This window comes from Chelonia mydas, chromosome 1 (assembly GCF_015237465.2).
Source record: "Chelonia mydas isolate rCheMyd1 chromosome 1, rCheMyd1.pri.v2, whole genome shotgun sequence".
NCBI classification, from domain to species: domain Eukaryota; kingdom Metazoa; phylum Chordata; order Testudines; family Cheloniidae; genus Chelonia; species Chelonia mydas.
Window position 1 is genome coordinate 292,252,061 of NC_057849.1, and position 18,658 is coordinate 292,270,718.

Sequence of the window (18,658 nt, forward strand, 5' to 3'; positions counted from 1 at the left end):
TGTATCCCCCATTGTAGCTTATCAGATGCTAAGACTGTAAGTTCTTCGTGAAAGGGACTTTTTAATCAGATATGCATATAATGCCTAGCTACAGTAGGGCTTTGATCTCTAATTGGATCTCTAGGTTCTACAGCACTACAAACAAATAAATATTTCCCAGTGTTCTTAAAGGGGTGGGTAAGAAACAATTGAAAAACTATGGAAGATACCCTGGACCTGCTGGATCTTGTGAGGTAACAGAGAAACGTATGGGACATACATGTGGATGGCAGCTCAGCCCAACCTGTAAGAAAATCAAGCTTCCCCACAAACAGGAAGGACGACAGATTATTCTTGCTGGAGAGTCAATACTCAGAAGAATCAAATGAACATTCTACCAGGGACAGGTGGACAACAGTCCTTCCCAGAGCCAAAACATGAGACGTCACTCTATTAGATAGGCTTCTGAAGTCAATGGGCCAGGATCTATTGCCGATGGTTCACATTGGCAGTAATGACAGTGCATTGCAAGATATTTTGCAGATACTAAATGACTTCAGGGAACTTGGAAGCGTGCTGAAGAGGAAGAATGTCCAATTGATCTTCTGTGAGATCTTTCTCGTCCCATAAGTGAAAGAAGACAGAAGGCAGAAGATTTCAGAAGTGAACTGGTGGCTAGGTAAACGGTGTAGGCACAGGTGTAGTGGAGCCAGAATGCCTTGGAACAGCGTTCCAACAGTTTTGCTGCATGGAGAATGCTGTTTTGCTCTCAAAATGGCATCCTTTTCTCCCTGTGACCTTGCACATATATGTGCTAGTTCACATCACGTGGAGGATCCCATTTCTGTAGAGCAAAATGGCATCCTCTGTACAGCATGTCGTTGCATGCGTGTGTGAGGTCACACTGACGGGGACATTCCAGTAGTGTACAGCCCAGTCAGGACTACCCCACTGGGTGGAGGATTTTGGTTTTGTGGAACAAGGAGGTGGATCAATGAGGAGAGGGGCTGTATTGTTTGGATGGCCTCCCCTCAGTAGAAGGGGAACCAGTCTCGGGAACAGGCTGGCTAGAGTAATCAGGAGACTAATAGAAAATGGAGAGGGTAAAAATAAGGAAGATATGAACACTCAGTTAGTAAAAACTTAGATGTTGAGAATGAAATTAATCGAGGAAACAAAGGGCACGAAGAGAAGAAATTCTTGGATTGCCTGTACACCACTTCTAGGAGCCTAGGTAACAAACAGGAGGAATTGAAATTGCTTATTTATGTGCATATATTCTATCTACACCTCTACCCCTATATAACACTGTCATAAATATAAAGGGAAGGGTAAACCCCTTTAAAATCCCTCATGGCCAGAGGAAAAATCCTCTCACCTGTAAAGGGTTAAGAAGCTAGGATAACCTCGCTGGCACCTGACCACAATGACCAATGAGGAGAAAAGATACTTTCAAAAGCTGGGGGGAGGAAAAAACAAAGGGTCTGTCTGGGTGATGCTTTTGCCGGGGACAGAACAGGAATGGAGTCTTAGAACTTAGTAAGTAATTGAGCTAGATATGCGTTAGATTCTGATTTATTTAAATGGCTGAGAAATTAAGTTGTGCTGAATAGAATGACTATTCCTGTCTGTGTGTCTTTTTTGTAACTTAAGGTTTTGCCTAGAGGGATTCTCTGTGTTTTGAATCTAATTACCCTGTAAGGTATTTACCATCCTGATTTTACAGAGGTGTTTCTTTTTACTGTTTCTTCTATTAAAATGTTTCTTTTCAAGAACTGAATGCTTTTTTCATTGTTCTTAAGATGCAAGGGTTTGGGTCTGTGGTCACCTATTCAAATTGGTGAGGATTTTTACCAAACCTTCCCCAGGAAGTGGGGTGCAAGGGTTGGGAGGATTTTGGAGGGAAAGATGTTTCCAAACAGCGCTTTCCCAATAAACCCAGATAAACGTTTGGTGGTGGAAGTCCAAGGGCAAAGGGTAAAATAGTTTGTACCTTGGGGAAGTTTTAACCTAAGCTGGTAAAAGTAAGCTTGGGGGGTTTTCATGCAGGTCCCCACATCTGTACCCTAGAGTTCAGAGTGGGGAAGGAACCTGGACAAACACGACCTGATATAATGCGGGTTCGCATACAACATGGTAAAGCTCCGACACACTGCTCTGAGCAGCGTGTTAAGGGTGCCAGGCGGGGGCCGAGGGGTTGGGCAGGGGGGGCTGGGAGGTGTTCAGGGGCTCCCCCCCAATAGGGTCTGGGAGGCAGGAGCTGGGGGGCACTTTTGGGGGCCCCACAGTCCCAGAGTGGCCCAGGTGATTAGCGGGGGGCCGGGAGCAGCCTGCTCTGCTTTCCTCGCCCTGGCCCCAGCCGTGTCACTCTGGGGAAGGGATCCCACCCCCATGCACTCAGCGGCAGCGGTGGAAGCGGAGCAGCCTGGCTCCAGCCCGCTCCACTCCGCCAGCTCCCAGCCACGATGCTCCGCTTCCCGCTGCCGGTGAGTGTGGGACCTTTCCCCAAACCCCACCCCAGTGACACGGCTGGGGCTGGGGCAAGGAAAGCGGAGTGGGCTGGGGCTGCGTCGCTCCGCTTCCCGCCGCCGGTGAGTGCAGAGGGCATCCTTTCCCCAACCTCCCTGCACTCACTGGCAGCAGGAAGCGGAGCCCCGCAGCTGGGAGATAGCAGAGTGGAGTGGGCTGGGGCTGCGTTGCTTCACTTCCCACCACTGCCGATGAGTGCCTGTCAGGGGGTGGGGGTGTGGATAGGGGTCAGAGCAGTCAGGAGACAGGGAGCAGGGGTGTTTGGTAGGGGGTGGGGTCTTGGGGGTGATTAGGGATGGGGGTCTCTGGAGGGGGCGGTCAGGGAACAAGGAACAGGGGATGCCCAGCTCCTTATGCACATATCTATAATATGTAGGATAAAAGCTGTATGATCATGGGGGACTTCAATTTGAGTGACATATGCTAGAGATTTCATACTGCCGGTACTAAAACATCCTTGGACTTTTTGAGCATTATAGATGACTGTTTTGTAAGTTAAAGTGTTGCAGCCAACATTGGGGAAATCTTTTTTTAGACCTTATCTTAACAGATAAAGAGGAACTGATCACAGAACTAAAAATTAATGGTAGCTTAGGTACAAGTAATCATGACTTGATAACATTTATAATATGCAAGCAGAATGAAGTCCATACCAATATATATTTGGTGCTTTAATAGGTCCAATTTTACAAAGCTAAAAACAATTATGAGCCAATTCAGCTGGGAGGAAGAATTTAATCAGAAAAATGTGAATAATAATTGGGAATTATTTGACAACAATTTACTAGATGCCCAAAAACCACAATCCCACAATTGAAGAAGAAGGTCATACTGGTTTAAAAAAATGACCTGGTTTAGAGGGAAGTGAAGGTACCTATAAAATCTTATATATATATATTGAATTGAGGTGAAGAGAGGTGAAGTTGATTGTAATGAAAATAAATCAGAAATTAGGAATTGTAGAAAATTGATAAGGAAAGCAAAGGGACATAAGGAGAAATTTATGGCCAGCAAAATTAAGGACAATAAGAAGGAGTTTTAAAAAAGTAGTAGGGACAAAAAAAATCCTGATAATGGTATTGGTCCATTGCTAGATGGAAGTGGCAGGATTATTAGTAATAATGCAGAAAAGGCAGAAATATTAAATACATATTTCTTTTCTGTATTTGTAGGAAAAACAGATGATATCATCATCATATGACGAGGCTATAACATTCTTTCCATTCCACTAGTATCACTGGAGGATGTTAAACAGAAGCTACTAAAGTCAGACATTTTTAAATCAGCAAGTCCATATAACTTGCATCCAAGAGTTTAAAAAGAACTGGCATAAAAGCTCACTGGGCCATTACTGTTGAGTCTCAATAATTATTGTATCACAGGGCAACATCCAGAAGACTGGAAGAAAGCCAATGTTTTTGTACCAATATTTAAAAAGAGTAAACGGGATGACCTGGTTACCTATAGACCTGTCAGCCTGACATCGATCCCAGGCAAGATAATGGAGCAGCTGATATGGGATTCAATTAATAAAGAATTAAAGGAGGGTAATTAATGCAAATCAACATGTGTTTATGGAAGATAGATCCAGTCAAACTAACTTGATATCTTTTTATGATGAGAATACAAGTTTGGATGATAAAGATAATATTAACACAATATACTTAGACTTCTGTAATGTTTTGACTTGGTATTGCATGACATTTTGATTTAAAAAACTAACAAATATAAAATTAATATGCATACATTATATGGATTAAAAACAGGCTAACTATTAAGTCTCAACATGTAATTGTAAATGGGGAATTGTCATCAAGCAGATAGTTTCCAGTGGGGTCCTTTAAGGGTCAGTTCTTTACCCTATGCTATTTAACATTTTTATCAGTGATCCAGAAGAAAACATAAAGTCATCACTGATAAAGTTTGCAGATATCACAAAAATCAGGGGAGTGGTAAAGAATGGAGAGGACAGGTCACTGAGTCAGAGCAATATGGATCGCTTGGTAAACTGGGCGGAAACAAAAAATATGCATTTTAATACAGCTAAATATATACATCTAGAAACAAAGAATGTAGGTCATACTTACAGGATGGTGGACTCTATCTTGGGAAGCCGCGACTCTCAAAAAGATTTGGGGGTTATAGTGGGATAATCAGCTGAACATGAGCTCGCAGTGTGATGTGGTGGCCAAAAGAGCAAATGCAATCCTTGGCTGCATAAACAGAGTAATCTTGAGTAGAAGCAGAGGTTATTTTACCTCTATCTTTGGCAATGGTGTGACTGCTGCTGGAATATCATGTCCGTTTCTGGTGCCCACAGTTCAAGAAGTACGTTGGTAAATTGAAGAGGGTTCAGAGAAGAGTCACGAGAATAAGTAAAGGATTTGAAAACATGCCTTTTAGTGATAGACTTAAAGGGTATGTCTACAAGGCATTGTAAGCTGAGGGTTTGAACTCAGGCTTAAGCCTAACCCCGCTTCCATCTACACACAAATTGCACTAACCCAGGGCTCCGATGAGTTACATCGTTTGCTGCAGTACTTGTGGTGTGAGCAGCTCTTTCTTATTTCCTTTATATTCCTGTGACTGTGTTTTTCTGCTGGAGACAGCTTGCCATTTTGTTCTCAGTTCAGGTGCTGAGGAGATGCATCCGCTGTGCTCTCGTGGAGACTTCTCTTTTGTTCTTTTCTTATTTAGTTTTAGTAAACCATATTGCCTGAAAGTGCTGATTGTAAGTATAGGTTGCACTTTGTATGAAAATACATAAAAATAGCGACTGCTGCCCTACAGCAGTGCCACAGTATTGCTAATGGTTCTCTCCCTCCAGCAGCAGAGCTCCTAGGGAAGGGAAAGAAAAGCAATCTGAGTATCACAGTCAGGAATGTTGGGAGCACTGGGTTTGTGAAGAACAGCCCATTGTCACTAACACTCAGCACTGACAGTGAAGGCCTGCATACTTTGGCAAGTAAGATCTAACTTCTGCAACAGAGTTCCCAGATTTCTGTGACACTCAGAACTGGAAAAATCTATGGCAGCTTCAGAAAAAATAAAGAATAGAGGATTTTTTTCAATTAAATATGAAAATGGCAACACAGAATCAGTGCAGAATCCATGTGGCATTTATTTGATTTATTCTGCTTCTAAATGTTCAGTGTGCTGACAGACCTTTGTACTGACAATGCAAAACTGTATTTTGGAGTTGTAGGCGGAAAGGAGATGGTGGTTGCTGGGTAGCAGACAGTTGATGCTTTTGCCAGCAGGAAAGGTGTAGAAGGTGTTGTGGGATGAGTATATTAGCTGGATGTTAGTGCTATAAGGATCAGCAGTAAGGTACAGTAGCTATCATTGCTGACATTTAATTTTTCATCACTAGCAAATCAACACCAGTTGATTTTGTAACTCCTGTCTATATTTTGACCTGTCAGCAGGAACACAACAGTGCATGAGTTCACACTCTGTTCTCTGTTTGGTGGGTTGTTGTTTTTTGTAGCCATGAGGTCATAAGCACAATTAAAAAACAAACAAAACCCCAACCCTTAGTTTCTAGGGTGCAATTTTGTAGCAAGGTTGGATTCTATGGCAAATTCCGTGGTCATGGAATTGTGGAAAATATATGGGGTTCTGCTTGCTAATATAACTAGAGGTCCATATGTGCACTGAACAGCTCAGTGATACTTCTCGGTGCACTGGTATCATGGGGGCAGTGTGTCACCATGCCTCAGTGGGTCACAAATTCAGGACAAGCTCCTGGGAAAAAGGGCAGACACACCCAAAACTGGTGGTTATTCTTCCATAAGATATACCAATCCAGCAACAAAAGTAAACTTCTGTCTCACCACACTGGCTAAGAAGTCAGAAATGCATCCTCGTAAGGTGTTCCAGTTCTGTATTCAACACCCAGACACTAGACTTAATGATGAGTGGTTATTTAAAACCAATTTAATCAACCAAAGGGTTCTTCTGATCCCAAAGGACCAGCCGCATACCCAGGCCAACATATAACTCAGATCTTACCCAATAATCATGCTGTTGCCAATCCATTAGTATCTAATATCTAAAGGTTTATTTATAAAAAAGAAAGAAAGGTGAGTTAAAATTGGTTAAAGGAATCCAATACATACAACAATTGCGAAGTTCTTGGATCAGGCTTGTAGCAGTGATAGAATAAATTGCTGGCTGGTTAAGTCTCTGGTTTCTTCCAAATCATTGGAAGGTCCTCAGTCCTTTGGTTAGAATGCTCCCATTAGTATAAGTTCATAGTCCAGAGATTTGAGCAGGAAAGAGGCAAAATAGAGATGTTTCTAGGGCCTTTTATAGCTTCTGCCAAATGAAGAGAAACCCTTTTTTCCAGTTTGTGGAAAATTACAGGTAACAAGATGCAGTTTGGAGTCATGTGAGCAAGTCATGTCTATGCATGCTTCGCTTAGTCATAGCAGAAGCCATTACCCATACTCTAATTAGAATGTCCTTAGGGAAGTCCATTAAGTGTAGATAAAAACAACGAGGAGTCTTTGTGGCACCTTAGAGATTAACAAATTTATTTGGGCATAAGCTTTTGTGGGCTAAAACCCACTTCACTGGATGCATGGAGTGAAAAATACAGTAAAATACATTCTCACAGACCTTGGGAGACAGGGCAGTCCTTGCTTACAGACAGCCCCCCAACCTGAAGCAAATACACACCAGCAACTACACACCACACAACAAAAACACTAACTCAGGAACCAATCCCTGCAATAAACCCAGTTGCTAACTCTGTCCGCATATTTATTCAAGGGACACCATCATAGGACCTAATCACATCAGCCACACCATCACGGGCTCATTCCCCTGCACATCTACCAATGTGATATATGCCATCATGTGCCAGCAATGCCCCTCTGCTATGTATTGGCCAAACTGGACAGTCTCTGCACAAAAGAATAAATGGACACAAATCAGACATCAAGAACTGTAACATTCAAAAACCAGTAGGAGAGCACTTCGGTCTCCCTGGACACTCAATAACAAATTTTAAAGTGGCAATACATCAACAAAAAAAACTTCAAAAACAGACTTCAATGAGAAACTGCAGAACTGGAATTAATTTGCAAACTTGACACCATCAATTAGGCCTGAATAAAGACTGGGCGTGACTGGGTCACTACAAAAAATAATTTTCCCTCTGTTGATACTCACACCTTCTTGTCAACTGTTCAGAATAGGCTACATCCACCCTGTTTGAATTAGCCTTGTTAACACTGAACCCCCATTTGGTAAGGCAACTCCCATCTTTTCATGTGCTGTAATATATATACCTGCCTATTGTATTTTTCACTCCATGCATCTGATGAAGTGGGTTTTAGTCCGCAAAAGCTTATGCCCAAATAATTGCATTAGTCTCTAAGGTGCCACAAAGACTCCTTGTTGTTTTTGCTGATACAGACTAAAACGGCTACCCCTTCTGATATCCACCTCTTCCATGGTCCATTGTGAGTTAAGTGTTCTTTGATGGGTCATTCAACTTGAATAGTCTCTTCACAATGTGCTGGCTAAATACCTTTTGGGTGTTACCCAGAAACAAACACATATGAATACAGGTACATCGTTAATATTCATAACTTCAGATACAAAAATGATACATGCACAAAAATGGCATAATCTTATTCAGCAAATCATAACTTTTCCATAGACATCTTACATGCCACACTTTGTACAAGATTTGTTGCAGTTATATAACAGTGGTAGCAAAATGATCTACATGGTCATATTTAACCTGATAGCATTACACAGTGTGCTACTAACCACTCCCAAATTAGTATAATCCTTTTTTGAAGCAGCAGCAAACACCATAAAATAATGTGCAGAAGTTGCTGTGTACATATATGCCTGTGCTACATATTCTCTTTTTTCCATTATATCATGCCACCAGAAATGAAACTAATATTGTGTACTTAGTGAGCCACAGATTAGTCAAGATCCATGTCTACAATAGTTTGTACCAGGAACTTGCTCTATAAATTAACATTGCAGCAGGTGTTCAATCTGTTGTGAGATTTTACCAGGGTATGAATTTCTCCATCATGTAAGATCTCCACATAAATAAGTTCTTTTCAGGCTCATATGTAAGGTTCACAGCTTTGACTAAGTATTTACCCACATATTTAATAAACTACCAATTGGTGACTTCATGTTTCTCGGAAAAACTTTTAATGAGTTCCAGTATCTGTTAAGAACTTGCCACTGGCCTCCCTATGGTAAAGAAACAAAGGATACCTATTGGATCAAAGGTAGAATATATAGCGATTAATGACACTGCAGTGCTGGTGCAGTCAATCTGGTCTTCGAGCCCTTAGATATGTGCTGGTTTATTTAAATCAGAGCTATAACAACACAGACATTTCAAAAGGAGTTAGGCAAGATCTAAGCTGATGTAATCTTCTTTGTACCTCCACTAACAGCTGTTCCCAAAAAGCTCACACTGCTCCTGTTGTTTGAACACTTCAAACAGTTATTTCAGAAGAGAGAACCTAACAACTTTCCAAAATGCTTTGCTGTTCAAGCAACTTTTTATTCCTGCTAAATACTGATGGAAGCAAATAGGGCAATATATTGAGTGGTTCTGAAGAGCTCAGCACCATTTGATCAGTTGACCCCGCTGCTTTGTTCACAGATATTGACGAGTGTGCTGAAGGACGGCATTATTGTCGTGAGAATACTATGTGTGTAAATACACCAGGATCTTTCATGTGCATCTGCAGAACAGGATACATACGAATTGATGATTACTCCTGCACAGGTAAGAGCTGATTATTTATCAAAGAAATATAACTGATAGTCATCTCAATACTGTCAAATACTATTCTAAAATTTGTTCTAGTTAACTTGTTATTTTATATGAAAATTCTATACAACAAAAGAAGCACCAGAATAATTACAGAAGTACAGTTTTCAGAAAAGCTAGTGCATATTGCAAGTCATATACATGTTGCATCATTTCCTCAATATAGAGGCCAAGTCAGCTTGCTGTATTAAATACACACTTTTTATCTTCAAAAAGAACAGGAGTACTGTAATTTATTAGAGCATAAGCTTTCGTGGGCTACAGCTCACTTCATCGGATGCATAGAATGGAACATATAGTAAGATATATATATAGATATATATACACACACATACAGATGTTCCATTCTATGCATCCGACGAAGTGAGTTGTAGCTCACGAAAGCTTATGCTCTAATAAATTTGTTAGTCTCTAAGGTGCCACAAGTACTCCTGTTCTTTTTGCGGATACAGACCAATACGGCTGCTACTCTGAAACCTGTCACTTTTTATCTTGCATTTGTAGGGAAAAGGGGATTGGATGAGAGAGCCTGACAAGGGAAAGAAACACTATGGTAATCCTATAGGGCCAGATGGTGCCCAGCTTCCACATAGGACACAATATGGGGTGCTTTGGGGGGTTGTGCACCCCTGGACACAGGGGCAGGGCACAACTGCAGTCCTTGTGTCTCCTGCATGCAAGGTTTATGGGAGGCTAGCAACAGTGTTGGCACTAGTCTCCAAAATATGGAGGGAAGGTGTGGGGAATGGGGCCTTTCCACTAGCCTGCAGAGCTTGCCAGGCACGGAGGTGAGTGTTCATTGTGTAGCATGATGGCTACACTCACCCTACACTCCTTAGAGTACTGGGAGTCCCTGTGAAGGAGTCACCCTTTTGGGTGGTGCACCTTCCGTACCACTTCCAACAAAGGACTATGCCTGCAGCCTTTCTGTATCATTATCTAGTATCAGAGGGGTAGCCGTGTTAGTCTGTATCCACAAAAACAATGAGGAGTCCGGTGGCATCTTAAAGACTAACAGATTTATTTGGGCATAAGCTTTCGTGGGTAAAAAAACTCCTTCAAAAGCTTATGCCCAAATAAATCTGTTAGTCTTTCAGGTGCCACCGGACTCCTCATTGTTTTTGTATCATTATCCGCCATCTAAATGGAGCTTGCATGACCTCTCACAGAGCTAAACATACTGTGTGTTAGATACATGTTTTTCTCTCCTTTTGGGATTCTCCTATATCAGGGAGTCCGCAACTGCACTCCCAGGGCAGCACTCCGTTCCCCTTTGTGTCACTGAAGTGCAGGATCTGGCCCTTCTCTACAACTTCCATTCTTGCTTCTTTGCCACTAGCTTCCTCTCGGGATAGACTCAGCTCCATGTGGGCTTTCTCCAGTACAGCTCTGTTCTCACCTTCTTCTGTTTTATTACAAACCAATTTGGGGTATAAAATGCTCATTTAAAATCTAATATAGCAACATTTTAAAAGGTATTACTTCTCCCAGACATGCTGACTGCTGCAGCTCCTTGGAGGGGCCTGTTCATTTCCACATTAGACAGATAGGGCAGATGCTATTCAAAGGTGTGGGACATTCATTTGGTGGAGAAAAATGTGTGTGGGAAAAAATTATATTTTATTTACCATGTGGAATCCTTTTGTTCTTTATGCAAAAGAAAATATTTGTGCTGTAAAACCTTCTTGGAGTTCATTTGCTCTACATTGATATAGCCTGTAAATGGAAGTTAGTGTTTGGAATGAATATATCTAGTACACTGGTCCCTTTAATTTATTCTGTCCCTGAAATCACTCTTGTAAGTTCATGCATATAGAGTGTTGAAACCTGAGAATATCTTGCAGCTAGGATTCTCTGTATGCCCCAGATTTGCTGAAATGCATAGCTGTAAAATGCAATATAATTTAAAAAACCTAAATGCCTCTACCAAATTTTAAAACTGGCTAGAAGTTCATTAGACATTGCCTTTCTCAGCGTCTCCAAACCAAGCTCTGCCCCACATCCTGAAATAAGTATAATAGAATTTCTAATGGAATCAACCACGCTTTTTGAAATAACAAGACGCATTATTTCCTCTCTCCATCCCTCTCCCATCCCCACTCTACACTTTCTGCCCATCCTGATCAAAGAAGAAAACTCCAAAACAGGAGGAAGTGGATTGAACAGGGCTCCCCAAACATCTTTAGGTTGAGAGGAACCTTAGATAGTATGACTGCTTGTGACACACCCATGTCTGAACAGCAGTGCAGCTTGCAATGTTTTGGAAATATTTCCTAAAAGCACCCACCCTGGGACAAGAGGTTCTTTGACAGTGAATTTGCCTCACTGGATAGGTTTGTTTGGTGCTATGATATTACCCTGAGAAGGCAGTGTCTCTTGACAGTGGAATTTCTGCTAATGACAACTAGAGAAGCTATTAGGAATACATTCTATGGAGGTACTATATGTTCTTCTAGTCTTTCAATTACTTCTGAGCATTTCCAGTGCAGCCATTAGTAGTTAATTGAAATATGCAGAACTATGAGGCTCCTCCATTGCATTTCAATCAACTATGAAGTATTCTAAAAGTGAATGATTGAAAAGATAATTATTTTAAAACATCTGTGTGATACATAGATTACTTTTTAAGTCAACTGCTTTGATCCGTAAAAAGCACTTTATGCTTTTATTAGCCTGTATTTCTGACACAGAAAGCATTTTCACTGCAGCAATTTGTTTAAGCAGGTAGAAGGACCATAAATCTGCATATAAGATTGCTGTAGCCTGACCATAGTGATGGGAGCATGAATTTATCTCTGCAGTGGGTTTGCCATCTATTCCTTTAATAATGTGCTTCAGATACTAACTTTTAATTTTTGAGGCATTCACGTGAACTGCTTCCCCCAGTTATAAATCTGATAGGTATTGTGAACATAAATAATGAAGGTACGTCATCATTACTTTAACATGTACTTTGAGGAGATTTTCCTTGATATCCACTGTTAAGGTACTTAACACTGACTGCCTTGAAGAAATTCATTGTGTTCTAAGAACCTATGGGGGTTCTAAATAGCAAAAACACTGGTTCAGGTTATGTTGCAGCAAGATGTGTTTAACACAGCTGTGCTGAATAATGCTGGGAGAGAGCTAGCACTTGCTGAAAAGAAATAATAATGTTCTATAAACAGTCCAATAGATTTAGTCTGGGTTATTATGTTTAGATACAGCAGACTCTTCAGAAACACTGTATCCCGGCATAGCAGGCAGTAATACTTTTTAAATGTGCAATTTATAGAAAAACCCATTATACTTCCATATATTGTGTTCTGTATTTTAAAGAGAACTTTAATGGCATCTAGCTAGTCAAATGATGTTTAGATTTTGAGAAATAAAATGTTTATAAAACAAAAATTTGTTTACAGTAGAAAAGCACTGAAGTGTTTGATATAGAGTCACAGTCTTAAAAATAAGCTCTTTTCGCTCCTTATAAGTACATCACTGTCATCTGTCCATTACGACTGTGAAGAGGAGCAAGTCAAAGATTTCACCTTTGAGCACCCAGACAATTTCCAACTGCTCTAGGTGCAGCAGCTCTCATGGTTAGTGTACCTATAAGGTTATGCCCTGAACAAGATCATTCACTGCATCATGAAATAATTTTGAATGGGATCTGTTTTTTTTTTCTTGTGATGCTAGTGGTTCTTGAGGTAAAAAAGGGCAGCCAAGATTTGCTATTCTGACAGAAAAGAAGTGTGGGAAGAAGAAAAGTATTCATTGCAGAGCGGAGAACCTGGTATACATGTAATCACTATTTTTGAAAGATCCTGTTAGGACTATAGTATTGAACTTGCTGTGTTTATGGGAGTAAGGCCAAGCATATTCCTTGAAGAATTTTCAACTTTTCCTTAATTTAATTTCACCCTAATAACCAGCCTTGTTGTTGCAATTTTAGTGACTCTCTAGTACCTCGCAGTGTGAGTACAGAGACCTTGCATTTGCCTGTACAGATGAGTGGGAAGTGGGAAAGATGAACTGTAAATGGAATTGCAATTTTAATATTAATTTAGACATTGCTACTAAAAGTATTTTTACAATCCATTAAGATCAGCTGGACTTTATTATACATGATCCATTTCCTGTAATTACTGCAGTGGGCAGGTGTTGGTGGATCTCAGTCCTCTGCATTGTGACAAGTCACTGTCATGTTTCTTCCTAAAGGTAGCTGAAAGCATCAGTGAGGTTAATCTAAACTTAAAGATTGTTCTAAACTGTATTGGTGACCAACAACTGTACCAACCTCCAACCTGTTCCAGCAGCCAAAGGGTATCCAGGTGTCCTGGTCACAAACCCCTTTCCTATGTAGTGCCAGGTTTAGGGCAGCTTGATGTTGCTAGAATTATGCAACCAAAGATCTGGCTGTAAGGTAGGATTGCCAACTTTCTAATAGCAGAAAGCTGAATACCCTTGCCCCGCCCCCTTCCCCAAGGCCCAGCCCTTCTCCAAGGCCCCACCAGCTGCTCACTCCATTCCCCCCCTTCTTTGCTCGCTCTCCCCCACTCTTGCTCACTCGCTCATTTTTATTGGGCTAGGGCAGGGGTTGGGGAGTAGGAGGGAGTGAGGGCTCTGGTTGGGGTGTGGTCTCTGGGGTGGAGCTGGGGATGAGGGGTTTGGGGTGTAGGTGGGGACTTCGGGCAGGGCAATGGTTAGGGTGCAGGAGGGGATGTGGGCTCCAGGAGGGAGTTTGGGTGTGAGAGGGGGCTTAGGGCTGGGGCAAGGGTAAGGGGTGCGGGCTCTGGGCAGAGTTTACCTCAGGCAGCTCCCGGGAAGTGGCCAGCATGTCCAGCTCCTAGGCAGAGGCACAGGCAGGGGGCTCCATGCATTGCCTCCCACCCCCGCCACTCCCATTGGCTGCCATTCCGGGCCAGTGGGAGCTATGGAGCTGGAGCTCAGGGCGGGGTCAGTGTGTGGAGCACCCATGGCCGCCCCTGAGCTGGAGGGATGTGCCGGCCACTTCTTGGGAGCTGTGCGGAGCCAGGCACAGAACCTGCCAGCCCCACACCAACTGGACTTCTAACAGCCCAGTCAGTGGTGCTGACCAGAGCCACCAGAGTCTCTTTTTGAGCAGGTGTTCTGATTGAAAACCAGACGCCTGGCAACCCTATCCTACAAGAGTTACAAGAGTAAAGTTGGTGTGGCTGCATAATAGTTTGGTTATATTATATGTAATCCTGTCCTGGCTTCTCAATGCTTGTGCTTATAGCAAATGTAATAAGAATTCTTTACACTAGTACACTTTTTTCGTTGGATTTACCATGCTGTACAACTGAATCTGTTATTCAGCCCTACTTTACTTTCTCAAGTAGCTAACCCTTTTGCCATGTTTCCATTCATGCTGTGGGAGATTCTTGTTGCTTGCTGAAGCACCTCTGAAACCGATAAAGAAAACAAAGAAGTGAAAGGCAGACATTCGGGAATGTTAGGAATATGGGAAATAAGCAGCAACTGACCTCCCCCCCCGCCCCAACTGCACTCCGGATTCACAAATGTAAACTTCAGCAAGTCTATTTTAGCTTGCACCATCTATTGTAGCATTGTGTGAGCAAATCCATTTGTGGCATTTCATTATATAATGATGATTGATAATTTTGGTTATATAAAAACTGACTTGTGTCTATATCAGGGGTGGGCAAACTTTTTGGCCCGAGGACCAGATCAGGGAATAGAAATTGTATGGTGGGCCATGAATCATAGAATCATAGAATATCAGGGTTGGAAGGGACCTCAGGAGGTCATCTAGTCCAACCCCCTGCTCAAAGCATGACCAATCCCCAACTAAATCATCCCAGCCAGGGCTTTGTCAAGCCTGACCTTAAAAATTTCTAAGGAAGGAGATTCCACCAGCTCCCTAGGTAATGCATTCCAGTGTTTCACCACCCTCCTAGTGAAAAAGTTTTTCCTAATATCCAACCTAAACCTCCCCCACTGCAACTGGAGACCATTACTCCTTGTTCTGTCATCAGCTAAGACTGAGAACAGTCTAGATCCATCCTCTTTGGAACCCCCTTTCAGGTAGTTGAAAGCAGCTATCAAATCCCCCCTCATTCTTCTCTTCCGTAGACTAAACAATCCCAGTTCCCTCAGCCTCTCCTCATAAGTCATGTGTTCCAGTCCCCTATCCATTTTTGTTGCCCTCCGCTGGACTCTTTCCAATTTTTCCACATCCTTCTTGTAGTGTGGGGCCCAAAATTGGACACAGTACTCCAGGTGTGGCCTCACCAATGTCGAATAGAGGGGAACGATCACGTCCCTCGATCTGCTGGCAGTTCCCCTCCTTATACATCCCAAAATGCCATTTGCCTTCTTGGCAACAACAGCACACTCTTGACTCATATCCAGCTTCTCGTCACCTGTAACCCCTACGTCCTTTTCTGCAGAACTGCTGCCTAGCCATTCAGTCCCTAGTCTGTAGCGGTGCATGGGATTCTTCCGTCCTAAGTGCAGGATTCTGCACTTGTCCTTGTTGAACCTCATCAGATTTCTTTTGGCCCAATCCTCTAATTTGTCTAGGGCCCTCTGTATCCTATCCCTACCCTCCAGCATATCTACCTCTCCTCCCAGTTTAGTGTCATCTGCAAACTTGCTGAGGGTGCAATCCACACCATCCTCCAGATCATTTATGAAGATATTGAACAAAACCGGCCCGGGGACCGACCCTTGGGGCACTCCACTTGATACCGGCTGCCAACTAGACATGGAGCCATTGATCACTACCCATTGAGCCCGACAATCTAGCCAACTTTCTAACAAAATTGGGGGTTGGGGTGTGGGCTCTGGGGTGGGACTGAGGATGAGGAGTTTGAGGTGTAGAAGGGTGCTCTGGGCTGGGACTGAGGGTTTCGGAGGGCATGAGGGGAATCAGGCCTGGGGCAGGGGTGCGGGAAGGGGTGCAGGTTCTGGGTGGGGGTGTGGGCTATGGGGTGGGGCTCAAGATGAGAGGTTTGGGGTGCAGGAGGGTTCTCCAGGCTGGGATAGAGGGGTTTGGAGGGCGGGAGGGGTTCAGGGGTGGGGCAGGGGGTTGTGGTGTGGGGAGAGGCTCAGTGGGTGCACGCTCTGAGCGGCACTTTCCTCAAGTGGCTCCCGGAAGCAGTGGCATGTCCCTTCTCCGGCTCCTATGTGCAGATGTGGCCAGGTGGTTCTGCAGGCTACCCCATCCACAGGCATTACCCCTGCAGCTCCCATTGGAGTGCATAGGAGGCGGAGCGGGGCCATTCCACAGCTTCTGGGAGCCGTGTGGTGCGGCCACAAGCCAGTGGCCCGAATGGAGCGGGGCCAAGCCGTGTGGTCTGGCTCACTAGCCGGCTTAATACGGCTCGCAGGATGTAGTTTGCCCACCCGTGATCTATATAATAGCTGACTTACTGTGAGTTGAACACAAAACTGTTTGTGGCCCATAATTAGGAATGTTAGTAAACTATATGGAAGAAAAGATTCCACAGTTTGACATTAATATGTCATTATTTGCACATGGTGGCTGCAGCAGAGGTATGAATCTTGATAAAATGAGTAAGTTATCTCAGTTCTGTTTGTTAGCAGACTAATGTAAAATGTTGTACTCTCTCCACTCTGAAACTTACATGCGCACACACACAACTCAGCAGTCATTGCTCATAACAGAACGGGTGCATAGAAGCAAGGAGACTGAATTTATTTTTTCTTAGATGAAAAACCTAAAAATAAATCAGTACTATCTGTCTCTGTCAGAGTTCTGTGCACAAAAGAAACAATTTAGCTATAACAGTCTCCAAAGCAGCCCAAATTTCTTCATGGCATATTTATGGAAATGTTACATTATATCTGTATCCATTTTGATTTTCACAACAGGAGAGGTAGTGATCGCATACATGTAAGATTTTTGTTATTTGCAGTTCTTGTCTTAGTAGTGAGTTTTATATAGATTGGATCCATCAAAAAACGTATTCACCCCAGAATCTATTGCTCAGGGACTATTTTTCTATTCAGAGACTAAGCTTGAAAGTCCCTGTGCAGTTTGGATGGGAGATGAGTGCTGATCTTCACGCAAATGCTCAAGAGGTTCACAGGCAGTAAATGCAAGACATAAAAAATGTGTCCCATCCTTAGCACATTGAGCAAGTACCTGTGTTTTCTCACCCTCTTTCACAGGGCTGGACAGGACCTAAAAGATACTATGTTGGGGGGCAGAGAAAAGGTATGGCTATCTATGGTGCCCCATCACAGTAGTATCTGAGTGCCTTAATATCCTTCTGGGGCAGTAGTGTTGAGCCCTTTAGCACACTATGGAACTGAAAAGGGCACCAGCCATTTTTCTGAAAAAATGGTATCCCTGCTAAATACAAGAATTCAGCCAGTGACACCTCAAACCACACAGGATGCTGAATAACTCCACATCCAGATGAGCAGTCCTGTCAGTCTAGTGCCTCTCCTGTCTCCTTCCTCCACCATGCAGGATCAGCCCTTAATTTGTAGATGGAAAATGAAGCATATGAAGGATTCAGATATAAAACAAAGTGTGAAGAATAGAGGTTCTGTCATAGAGAAGTGCTAGCAATAGACACAAAAAAAACTTCAGGAGGGAAATAGGGGAACAAACTCTAAGATTCTCACTGTAGAATTTTCCTTGGGTCATTCAGGTGGAGGGTTTTGCCCACCCATGGAGGAGACAGGTGGATTTCCTGAGATCTGCTGCAGGCACAAGCCCATCTGTGTGAGGCACTGTGCCATTGGGCCACCTGGTGCCCTTCCCAGTTTCTAGTCAGCATGATATGGTGAAGCCATGCTGGCAAGGTTTCTCCTGCCAGTAGTTACCTCCAAATCTCCTCTTTAAGGGAGGCTGCTCTGCATGCTCAGAATTTAAAACAGCCTCTGGTTGCTTGATTTATGACTGGATTCCTTAGGGGGCTGTTGTGGGTATAATGTTTGGTAGTGTTGGTGAGTGGGGCATCAGGACTCTCCATGGGGTGCTGGACAGAAGATGCGGAGACACTGCCATGGAGGCATCTTACTCTCTGTTTTCCTTCCATTCATGTGGCCATGGGAGGTTGACAAGGGAGGTACCCCTCTTCACAGAGACCCAAGGGGCATGATCTGGGGTGTGATTATTGCATTTAGACTGTTAGAGGGAATATAGGTTTTACTTTCTGTATTCTTTTCTCATATTTCTCATGAGTTCGATGAAAACAGGTTAGTTCTTGCTTCGGAGTTCGTCAGTCCATGACTTTGTTGCTTCGTCAAAGCAATAATCTCCCGGTTTGACCTCTTAATTAGTTGTTTTGGAGATGGATATAATGTCACAGATTCAGGATTGTGAAT

At 42.9% G+C, this 18,658-nt stretch overlaps 1 protein-coding gene across 1 annotated transcript in view; it reads left to right on the forward strand.

Annotated features, from left to right (window-relative positions):
* The window catches only part of NELL2 (neural EGFL like 2), a 227,738-nt gene that overhangs the window by 116,488 nt on the left and 92,592 nt on the right, over positions 1-18,658 (forward strand). The window contains 1 exon segment of the mRNA XM_037887796.2: positions 9,161-9,286. Within this exon segment, the coding sequence (XP_037743724.1) occupies positions 9,161-9,286 (126 nt within the window).